The following is a 10,694-nucleotide window of genomic DNA, read 5'->3' on the forward strand; positions in this document are numbered from 1 at the left end:
ATTTCTTTATCGTTTTCAGTATCATAAAATGTGGAAAAATGGTCAAAAGGTTGACTGTTGTAAACTACTGGTTCAAGCTCTCATCATGATGTTCACAATGAACTGCAAAACTTCCTTGAAGCTTTTCATTGCTCTCTTAGTCTGAATGAAACTTCTGAAATCAGTTAACTTTCTCATCCTTTTCTAATTTATTGACATGATATTGCCAAATAAAATGCCTCTCATCCGAAGACAGCTGGAATAGGCTCCAGCACCCCTGCAACCCTTGTGAGGATAAGTGAAATAGAAAATGAATCAATGAATGAATGAATGAATGAATGAAGGAGTGGAAAGGTGACTATGTGGTATGTGGTCCTTATTTTTCAAGGATAAATTAAAATAAGTGCTGGCAAAACTTTCGGAACATGAACCAATATTTAGAGGTTGCTCACAAAGGTTCAAGTATACCACAGTGAACCAACTATTTTCAATATTTTCCCATCTTATATGCTTCATTGTGTGCCAGGCCTCTGGCATGCTGTGTAATGATTCATGGCTAAAATTGGTTCATTTGATCATGCCGATCTAGGCATGTGGTATTATGACTGCTGACTTGTGCTGACGGGTCTAGAACCAATTAACGGCAATAAACGAGGGACACCTGTATATCTGAAACCGAGTTTCACTGTGTTAAAATTCGAAAACCCCTGTGCTAAAATAAAATTAAATGAGATTAGAGTAGATTAGATTTGATTTGATTTGATTTGATATAGCTTTATTCGTCCCCCAGTGGGGAGATGTTATTGTTATCAGTGCATGTCAAATGTGCTGTATTACAAACAAATTGTCAAGGACATTTTTATTTCTTGATGGAGATGTCAAATTATACTTGATAACCTTCCTGAACATTCATTCATTCCGTCTCCTGCATCTGTCTCTCTCCCACCAACTACCCTCATGTCCTCCTTCACTACATCCATAAACCTCCTCTTTGGTCTCCCTCTACGCCTCCTACCTGGCAGCATCCTTCTAGCAATATATTCACTATCTCTCCTCTGGACATGTCCCAACCATCTCAGTCTAGCCTTTCTGACTTTATCTCCAAGGCCTTTAACATGTAATGTCCCTCTGATGTACTCCTTCCTGATCCTATCCATCCTGGTCACTCCCAATGAGAACCTCAGCATCCTCATCTCTGCTACCTCCAGTTCTGCTTCCTGTCTGTTCCTCAGTGGCACTGTCTCTTGACCAAACATCATGACTGGTGTCACCACAGTTTTGTATACCTTTCCTTTCATTTTAGCTGAAACTCTTCTATCACACATCACGCCTGACATTTTTCTCTACCCGTTCCATCCTGCCTGCACACGCTTCTTCACCTCCTTTTCACAATCTCCATTGTTCTGAACTGTTTATCCCAAGTACTTGAAATTCTACACCTTCTGTATCTCTTCTCCTGTAACCCCACTCTTCCACTTGGGTTGCTCTCATTCTCACACATATACTCCGTCTTGCTGCAACTAATCGTTATTGAATCCTTGACATGAACTCCCAATAAAAGTGAAGTTGTCAGTGTGTTGGACAGATTGGTGGTGGTTCTGCTTGGTGATCTTTGTTCAGTGGACCAGTCATCCTCATTCTCCACTTTCACTTCACTCAAACCAAAGGAGGTTTTTGTACGGCTCTCAATCACCGTGTATACCTTCCACTGCCATGATAGCCAAGACAGTAGTAATCAGCGACATCTTCTGCCTGAACACCACTGATAGTCAGAGTGTAGTCAGAGCCAGATCGTGTGCCACTGAATCGAGATGGTGTTCCAGAGAAGCGGGATGATGAGTAGATCAGAGGTTTGGGAGGCTGTCCAGGTTTCACTTGGTACCAACTGAGAGCAGCACCAATGTTTGAACTCCCTGTGGCGCCGATGGTCACCGTCCCACCAAGAGTGACAGACTTGACTTTGTCTGTCTGGGTCAGAAAATCATTGGCGGAAGATCCTGAAAGGAGACGTTGATGATGAGATGCTTTTCCTTTAGGGAGCATTTGAAAGAGTCTTTGTCTCACCTTGAATCAGCAGAGCCGCCTGGACGAGCAGAAGCACTGGTGCAGGCCACATCCTGATGCACTTTTCCAGCCCAGTGTGTGAAAAGAGTCCAGACTTATGAAGACGTGATGGTGCAGCCAAGCAGACCGCTCATGCAAATGAGCTGCGAGCGCACCTGTCTTTGTGAAAGTGAGAGCCAGAACCTCTTCCTGTTGCTGATCCATCACATAGAAGCTTCTGACTCTGCAGAGGTGGCCACAAAAGGCTGGTGAGAGCGCCTTCCACAGGCAGTCTACGTTCACCATAACTTCTTTTAGCAACAATATGATGAGTTCAAGAAGAATGATCCATGAATGAACCGTATTATTTATACATTGGTAATTCATTTTATACATAACCTTACATTATTTTTGGTAATATGCCAATTTTTGCAACAGAAAAATGTTAAACATGGGGTATGTTGAAGGCAGGAAGTAATAAAAAGTATTAATGATTGATCTGAACGAAGAAGGGGTAGGATTAAGGAAGATCTGCTTCTTTCTACTCCTTTTCAGACGTGATGATGTGATGTGTGATGTGTGCACTCATCTATGCATTTGTATGCATGTTTGAAATAAATCAAAGCAATTCTATTACATGTTGTAAGGGCCTTTTATTGTGGCCAGTCATACATGTGCAATAATCATGCTGACTAAAAAGCATCTTGATATGTCACACCTGTGAAATGGATGAGAAATAGGCTTTTGTGTACTGCGCCTTCTGACACTGCAGAGTTGGCCACAAAGGGCCTATGAGAGCGCCCTCTATTGGTAATTCACGTTCACCACAACTCCACAACTTTGTTGATTATGTTTTCAAAAACGATTAACCATACACAAACCGTGTTTTACACATTGGTAATACATTTTACTCTATTTTATTTTTGGTAATAAAGCTAATTAAGTGACAAAAAGCAGTGGTCCTGTCACTGTTATGCAGCACTTCTTGAACCAAGCAAGGAACCCGTGTTCTCCATATTAACAATTTAGATTAAATGTAAGTATTGAGCAATTCTTGCAGTATTAAAAATAATCTGAGAAGCCACTTTGTTAGCCAAGCCAAAAGAACCGGCTCTTTTTAAAAAGCCAGAATTCCCATTAAAAGTATGAAGCACTTTCATTTCGGGAACCATATGCATGAACGGTATGTTTTGGACATAAGTAAGTTCCTTTTAACATGGTTCCTTTTAACCATGTTCCTTTAAACAACAACAAAAAAACTCTTTTTAGTGATCCGAGCTATAATAGCCGAGTAAATTATTGGCACTATTGAGAAGCTCATGAACCGTTTCTTTTTTTCACCTGCCGCTGTGAACGTTACTCTCGTCTTTGATTGGCCAACAGGCGTCACAGAAGCTCCTCCTTCTCCGTCACAGTGCCTTGATTGGCCACACGTTGTTATGAGTCCTCCCTCCTGCTGGCAAAACGATCCTCTGCTGCTTCTGCTTCCTTCCCAGGGGATCTACTTTTTTGCGGGTTACTAGCTAATAAAGGTCAGTAAAACGACCACTTATGCGCGTTTGCAAAGTTTGTGTTATTTGTCACACTCTCGTTTCTTGTGTGTCACTTTTAGGCTCAAGAAGAACCCCAGAATGAGTCATTTCAAGGAGCGTTTTGTGGCTCTGCTCCACGAGAGGAACTTTGTCACTGACCAGCTGGCGAAGCTGGAACAAAAAACGGGACTGAAGAGAGAATATATCACTTTGGGTACGTTACTAATCTTGTTGTTACCCACCTTGCTGGCCGACTTCTGATGTTAACATTTAAAAAATATATACACTGTCCGTTGTTTACCGGACGTTAGCTAGCGTAAGTCAGCGAGCCTCGAGGGTAATTAGTTGGTAGTGATGACATCACAGTAGTTTGATATTTTCTGGAATATTCTGCCCTCTTTCACATCCCGTTTGTCTAACTACACTGTTAATCAGTTCTCTCTTCATGACAAGGAAGTTGATGCAATGTTAACCTAAAACATTTTTTTTGTTTTACCCCCAGCAGTCCTCTGAAAACAAATCATCAGTTTCATACGGTGGCCACTCAGGAGCAAACGCGTGGCAATAAAGGACTATGCACTATAAAGCAAATGTAACGGGAAACGTGCCACGATCCAATAACCCACAAATGTAAGCCACATATTCCAAGCTAAAGGGCCATTTGTAAGCAAACACATTTCTGAGGGAGGGCTTGTAAGCATGTACATGTATGAGGACATCTATACATGTACTCGACTTATTTTCTGCACATTGAACCCCCATTAATAACCCAGGCCACAGCCAGCTGGTCCCGGGAGTATTTTTACACACGCCCCGAAATATTATCCAACGCAGCATGCAGATAGACAGCATTAATAGGATAAAATATTGTTTACACAGTAAAGGTCATACACACCCAACACTTCACACTGCCTTGCCAACATTTTGCCCTGGAACTTTGTCAGTTCGGGTGACCTCCTTTCAGACCCACTTGAAGCAAAATGGCTTGACACAGATTTGTACTGTTTTGATTTTAGTGTTTCTCTTTGATGAACCATAGATTCCCCAGTGCCAGAAGCACTCATGCAGTCTCAGACGAGGACAATACCAACACCATATTCACTTAATACTGGCTATGTGTTTTCAGTGGATAGTTAATCTATACTGCTGTACACGGACTACTCTAAAGTATGTCCAAGTTCATTGGAAGATATCAAGGAATCAAATGGGTTGTACTCTCATTTGAGACCTGTCAGAATGGGGTGTCAGAAGGGGTGTCATGAGACACTCAGTTACCAAGATGAGATGGTACACAAGGTTGCGTCTACAAGAACAAGAAAAGTAGAATGAAAAACTATAAATGATACTGTATGACTGGAAAGAGGGCTGACTCCATTCATGCCATTGTTCTATGGAACTAGCATGCCAAGGTGCTGATAACAAATTCACAGCGTGAACCTGCTTTCTTGCATGCATGTGTGTGGTGTTTCGACAGCCAACTGCTGGTCTGGCATGGATATATAGTCGTTGCAGCAGATTGTTGTTGATGGATTATGCTGTGAAAGTGAAAAGCGTTGATGTTGGTACCCTCGGTTCCACTGTAGAACACCTGCAAACTGCAATGCACCTTGTATGCAAATACTGTTATTCTGAAACTGGCAGCAGTTCCAATTACGTCACCTCTACTGAGCTTCCAGAAATGTCCTCCGGCATGTAGGGCCACAGCCTTTTGATACTTTGGACGCCATGCATGCATGTGCCTCCGCTCAAGGCCAATAACGTTACTGTATGAATACATCAAAGTTTTGCTCTTTATGAATGAAAAAAAGCTATCAGCTTCTGCTTTCTATATGCAAAGCTTTACCTTACGGAACATCATCTGATCTCTTTGGGGTCCTGCAGCTGAACCAGTTTTTCTGGTTAGCAATGGTGTCGTATGAGGAAGGTGTTGTCAAGCCTGCCTTTTACATAGATAGCACTTCTTGGTCATGCGGGCAACATTATGAGGCATTCTGGCCTTCAAGCAAGTTTCAGCACCTCCGGGCTGCCTCATGCTCTTGTGTCTTTCTCCAGAGGCGGTTGTCAAATATTTACAATTCAGCAGCAGCTTCATTATGTCAATTTGTTGGTGGCTTTAAGTTCAAACATAACTCTCATACATTTTGCACACAAAGTGACATTTGGAGTGTGCTGTGTGCCTGTTCAGTTCCGACGGCCGTCTGTGTATGCCAGTGTTTGCACTGTACTTGGTGCTCCTCCTAATCCTGCTGCTGAACCGCCCTGTGACATCCTGCTATCAAACAGATCACTGCTGGAAGTGTTAGTCAAGTCCCTGAATAACATGCCCCCCCACCACCACCACTTCCTGTGTGACTGCTCTCATCACCACTCTGCTTCTTCCCCGCAGGTGCTCTTGGTTTTGTCGCACTCTATCTCCTGTTCGGATACGGAGCCTCGCTGCTGTGCAACCTCATCGGCTTCGTCTACCCAGCGTATTTCTCGTACGTATGAGGACAAGACATTGACATACCTACACTGCATATTGCATTTCCTCTAATAGTGACCCCTCGTGTCACGGTTGGCTGTAATTACATCTACGGCAGTGGTTCTCGCGTATTTTCGGTCACCTTTCCAAATTAATAAATACATAATACATCATTTTTAGGGCTGCACGGTGGTTGAGTGGTTAGTGTGAAGACCTCCCAGCCAGGAGATCTGAGTTCAATCCCACCCTCGGCCATCGGCTTCGGCCTTTGTGGAGTTTGCATGTTCTCCCCCATGCATGCATGAGTTTTCTCGGGGTACTCCGGTTTCCTCCCCCATTCCAAAAACATGCTAGCTTCATTGGTGACTCCAAATTGTCCATAGGTATGAATGTGAGTGTGAATGGTTGTTTGTCTATATGTGCCCTGTGATTGGCTGGCCACCAGTCCAGGGTGTACCCCGCCTCTCGCCCAAAGACAGCTGGGATAGGCTCCAGCACCTCCCGCGACCCTTGTGAGGATAAGCGGCAGAAAATGAATGAATGAACATAATTTTTATACCGATATTACAGTCCTCCAGCGTGTATGGTGATTAATTGGTTGCAGACCCGACCGAGATAAGCGAATCTCCACAACTAGCATTCATTATGAATAAATTGAATATTTTTCTACTTATGGCATACAAATCTGTTTATGATTATCTAAAAATGTTTAACTTTATTAAAGCCCTGAATTGAAAGAGCCATGAAATAATACCCCTATAGGCACCTATTTCCAAATATAGGAGCATTTATGGTGGAGTTTACCATAAAAAGGCATTTTTACAAATAAGTCTAGCTACAGATGCCTGGTACTCTCTGCAGTTGAGTGAATAAATGCCCCAATGTATGAGGAAATACTGTGTGTAAATGTACTGACCTTTCACCGCAGACTAGAGGGGCATATTGTTTTTTTTTTTTTATGACCCCCCCCCCCCGTCCAAGACCGCACAAGGAACCAGTGAACGGGCACATGGAGATGGAATGCGACCTTTGTCTAATGATTAAATATCACAAGTAACTCTTGTTGCGCTTCCTGCTACAGCAGGCGGCAATATTTGCCGCGAGAATGACGAACGGCCTTGAAATGAGATCAGTAACCCCCGCTTGCCTCCACGTCGGCACGAATCCTAATGACTTTGCTCATCCCCGAGGTTAATCACCAGCGGCTGGATTATGGTGTAATTAGTCTGACATGTTCATAAGCTCTCAGGATGATTTGTTTAACATCCCCTCAGCTTTTCCTGTAACGTCGGCATCAGCCAGTCAATCATCAACGCATTGAGATGACGTATCGACACAGCTCTTTCTGTTTTGGTTTTCAAATGTTGACTTGTGATGTGTGTCCTGATCATACAGTATTAAAGCCATTGAGAGCAGGGTGAAGGATGACGACACGCAGTGGCTCACCTACTGGGTTGTATATGGACTCTTCAGCATTGTTGAAGCCTTCTCTGACATCTTCCTCTTCTGGTTCCCCTTTTACTATGCCGGAAAGGTATGCGTATATATTGATTCATTCTTGACACTTCATCACTATGAACCCGTCGGCCATGTCTTTCATTTATTCAGAAGTCAAACCTCGGTCTTATGATGATGCATTCACATCCTTGTGTGTTTCGACAGCACCCTCTTGTGGACACTGCATCTAATGTCAGATTGGGAGTGCAGTAGGGTACTAATAGGATCAAAGCAGAGTATGTTGAAACCTCAAAGGTTAAACACAATCCCTTCTGAAGACCTGGGTGATCTCTGAATCACATTATAATTCAGATTATAATAATGTCTTTTAGGAACAATCACTGTGTTTCAAAAAAATGTCTAAAAACAAATTAATAGCGCTACTTTACAGTTCCTACATCGCACCCGTATTGCGGTTTGCCACAAAGGAATAAATAAATAATGACTGTTTGATGTTTATTGTTCATTTAAAAAAATGCATGTTTTAGAAAATTGTACTTTATTCTTGGCGACACAGTTAGGAGACCTGGTTGGTTTCCCTGCTTGGCCTCTCTATGTGGAGTTTGCATGTTCTGTAAATGTAAAACAAAGAAATGTACTCAGGAGGCGAGTTAGAGCCTGTTTTTATGTTCCCACGTTGAGGTGCCTGCACTCCTCGTTAGCTTCATTCATTCATTTTCTACCGCTTTTTTCCTAACGAGGGTCGCGGGGGTGCTGGAGCCTATCCCAGCTGTCTTTGGGCGAGAGACGGGATACACTCTGGACTGGTCGCCAGCCAATCACAGGGCACATATAGACAAGCAACCATTCACACTCACATTCATACCTGTGGCCAATTAACCTAGCATGTTTTTGTGTGGGAGGAAACCGGAGTACCCGGCGAAAACCCACGCATACACAGGGAGAACATGCAAACTCCACACAGAGATGGCCGAGGGTGGAATTGAACCCTGGTCTCCTAGCTGTGAGGTCTGCGCGCTAACCACTAGGCCGCCGTGCCGCCCTCTCCTCGGTAGCTTATTGTGAAATATAATGTTGTCACATGGGTCTTGAGGGCTATGATTGGGTGGATTTTTGTACATTATTTCCTGTGTGGAGACCACTTGTTGTGGTTTCATCCAACATTTGCAATAAAGTGACTGAGCTCCCATGAGCCTCTGTTTAATTAGCTATTGTTCATTAGCAACAAAGAACGCTAACAAGCCAAATAATCATTAGTGTCAAGGTTGATTTCATGGAATTGTTCGTCCCCCGGCCACAATGTTACTTGTCCAACCTCATTCTAGAACATAGAGCCTGGACAGGATTGCCAAATGCTCCATCAGTGCCATTAACTATGAAGGCTTCTCCGTACCCCTCCTCCCTCTCTTCAGTGCATGTTCCTCATCTGGTGCATGTCTCCGGTGACGTGGAACGGCTCCGACATCTTGTACAAGCGCGTCATCCGGCCCTTCTTTCTGAAGCACCAGGCTGCCATGGACAGCGTGGTGAGCGACCTGAGTGCCAAGGCCACGAGTGTGTCTGAGAGCGTCAGAAAGGAGGGTGAGATACCGACAGTGTACATGCAAGTACCGCCACATTTATATACCGTACTCTCCAGCATGCAGCAACCGCAGGAGCCTGACCGACCCTGCATGCAAGACTCAACATGCACCCCACCCCCTCCAAACGCCCAAAACCCACTTTCAGAGCTCCTTTCACACAGCTCATTTCTGTAACCTTTTCATTTTCTTCTACATAGACTGCATACAGTAAACATGGGTATACTATAGAGTAGTCTGTGTCCACCTTGTTGAGCAGTTTAGATTTATTACCCACTGAAAATGACTCGTGTCCTTGGTGGGAATATTTTGCGTGAGCACCATCTAGCAGTGCCTTAATCTTCTTGGCTGTGGAATTGAGAAGACTGTTACTGTAATCCATGATGGCATCACCACCATCCTTCCTTCCTTTTTGCTTGAGGATGCCCCAGAGGTATTCAATACGGGTGCAGGTGAGACTTCCTCAGCAAGGCTCTTGATCCTCTTGCAGGTGTGTTTGGGCTCCTCATCATGTTGCACAGTACATGTTGGCATTCACATCTCCTCCTCAATGAACCACAGCACTCTTTGCAGCCCCAGATCATGGTGCTGCCACCACTGAGACACAACGTGGTGGTGATATGCCAGCTTTGTGTTTGACTCCTTTTAAGTGGCTCGTGAAGATATACTGCTCTACAAGCTGGACAGAGATTACTCCAAGATGGCTTACCCTTGAAGATAAAGTTGTCATAAAGATGCTTGCTTTTTGCTTTTACAAGAAACTCCATGGATATTTCTAAATTAGTTATATGCAAGACAAATATTTTTGTGTTTTTTTTTCTCTTTGTCTTCAGCTGTTAATCGGGCCCTCAACCATGGCAAGGACCAGTGATGAACATGGGAAGGTTGTGTGTGTGTGTGTATGTATGTGAATGAGTGTGTTTTTGTTTTATGTCTTCTGCCGTGGAACTGAATGACGGGAATGTCCATGGTCTGTACGACTGGCACAAATGAAGTCTGTCATGTGTGCGGTACACGCTGTCCTGAGCCATTTCAGACTGGAAACACGTCAACATTTCATCATCTCACATCATCCTGTTGGCGTCTTTTTCTTCTGAACATCATGAACTTTGCAAGAAAAAATAGTCCTCGTGTGCCAAAGGTCTTTCCAAAATGTCTTATGTATATCTTCTCATCATGAAGACGCAATAAACTGCACCATGATAACGCTGGGGTACTTCATATTTCACTTTTAACCAAGGTGTGGTGGGTTTGTTTTTTTAACTGAAGCAGCAGGAAGAAAACCCTTCACGTCCCGTCAACCCTGAGAGCACATTTATGGCCATTCAGACAGCCTAACCGCCCAGACTTTAATTTGTGTTTGGCTTTGTTCACACTTGAGAGGCCCTGAATGGGCTGCCCTTTGTGTTAGGGACACTGCAGAGGAAATGGTGGACAGAGACCACACACACACACACACAAACACACAACAGCACCAATGCGCATACGTCTGCTGTGTGCAAGAGGCGTCTGCCGTCGCCTTGTCTATTCTCCCCGCCTGGCTTTTGGTCCTCACAACAGGTTATTGATTAGACACAAATGAGACGCAGATTACAAAGCGTGTGTTGTGCTGCGGGCTTCATATCCAAGTCCTTGAAG

The 10,694-nt window shown here is 43.8% G+C and overlaps 1 protein-coding gene and 1 pseudogene across 2 annotated transcripts; one reads left to right on the forward strand and one right to left on the reverse strand.

The window, feature by feature from the left end:
• Window positions 1-1,668: 1,668 nt before the first annotated feature.
• LOC131140577 (Ig kappa chain V region 3547 pseudogene) lies at window positions 1,669-2,095 on the reverse strand (annotated as a pseudogene).
• A 1,314-nt stretch (window positions 2,096-3,409) lies between these two features.
• On the forward strand, window positions 3,410-10,265 carry LOC131140576 (receptor expression-enhancing protein 5). 2 transcript variants are annotated; one of them, XM_058091123.2, is made up of 6 exons: window positions 3,410-3,554; window positions 3,635-3,768; window positions 5,941-6,034; window positions 7,414-7,552; window positions 8,889-9,079; window positions 9,890-10,265. In XM_058091123.2, exons 2-6 carry the CDS (start codon window positions 3,654-3,656, stop codon window positions 9,894-9,896), a joined length of 546 nt encoding a protein of 181 aa, XP_057947106.1. In that variant the 5' UTR covers window positions 3,410-3,554; window positions 3,635-3,653; the 3' UTR covers window positions 9,897-10,265. The 2 variants fall into 2 exon arrangements, with proteins under 2 accessions (XP_057947106.1, XP_057947105.1); XM_058091122.2 differs by having other exon boundaries at window positions 8,889-9,057.
• Window positions 10,266-10,694: the final 429 nt, after the last annotated feature.

The sequence above is a fragment of the Doryrhamphus excisus genome, linkage group LG14 (genome assembly GCF_037039965.1).
Source record: "Doryrhamphus excisus strain RoL-2023G ecotype Guam linkage group LG14, RoL_Dexc_Guam_v1.1, whole genome shotgun sequence".
In the NCBI taxonomy this organism is placed as follows: Eukaryota; Metazoa; Chordata; class Actinopteri; order Syngnathiformes; family Syngnathidae; genus Doryrhamphus; species Doryrhamphus excisus.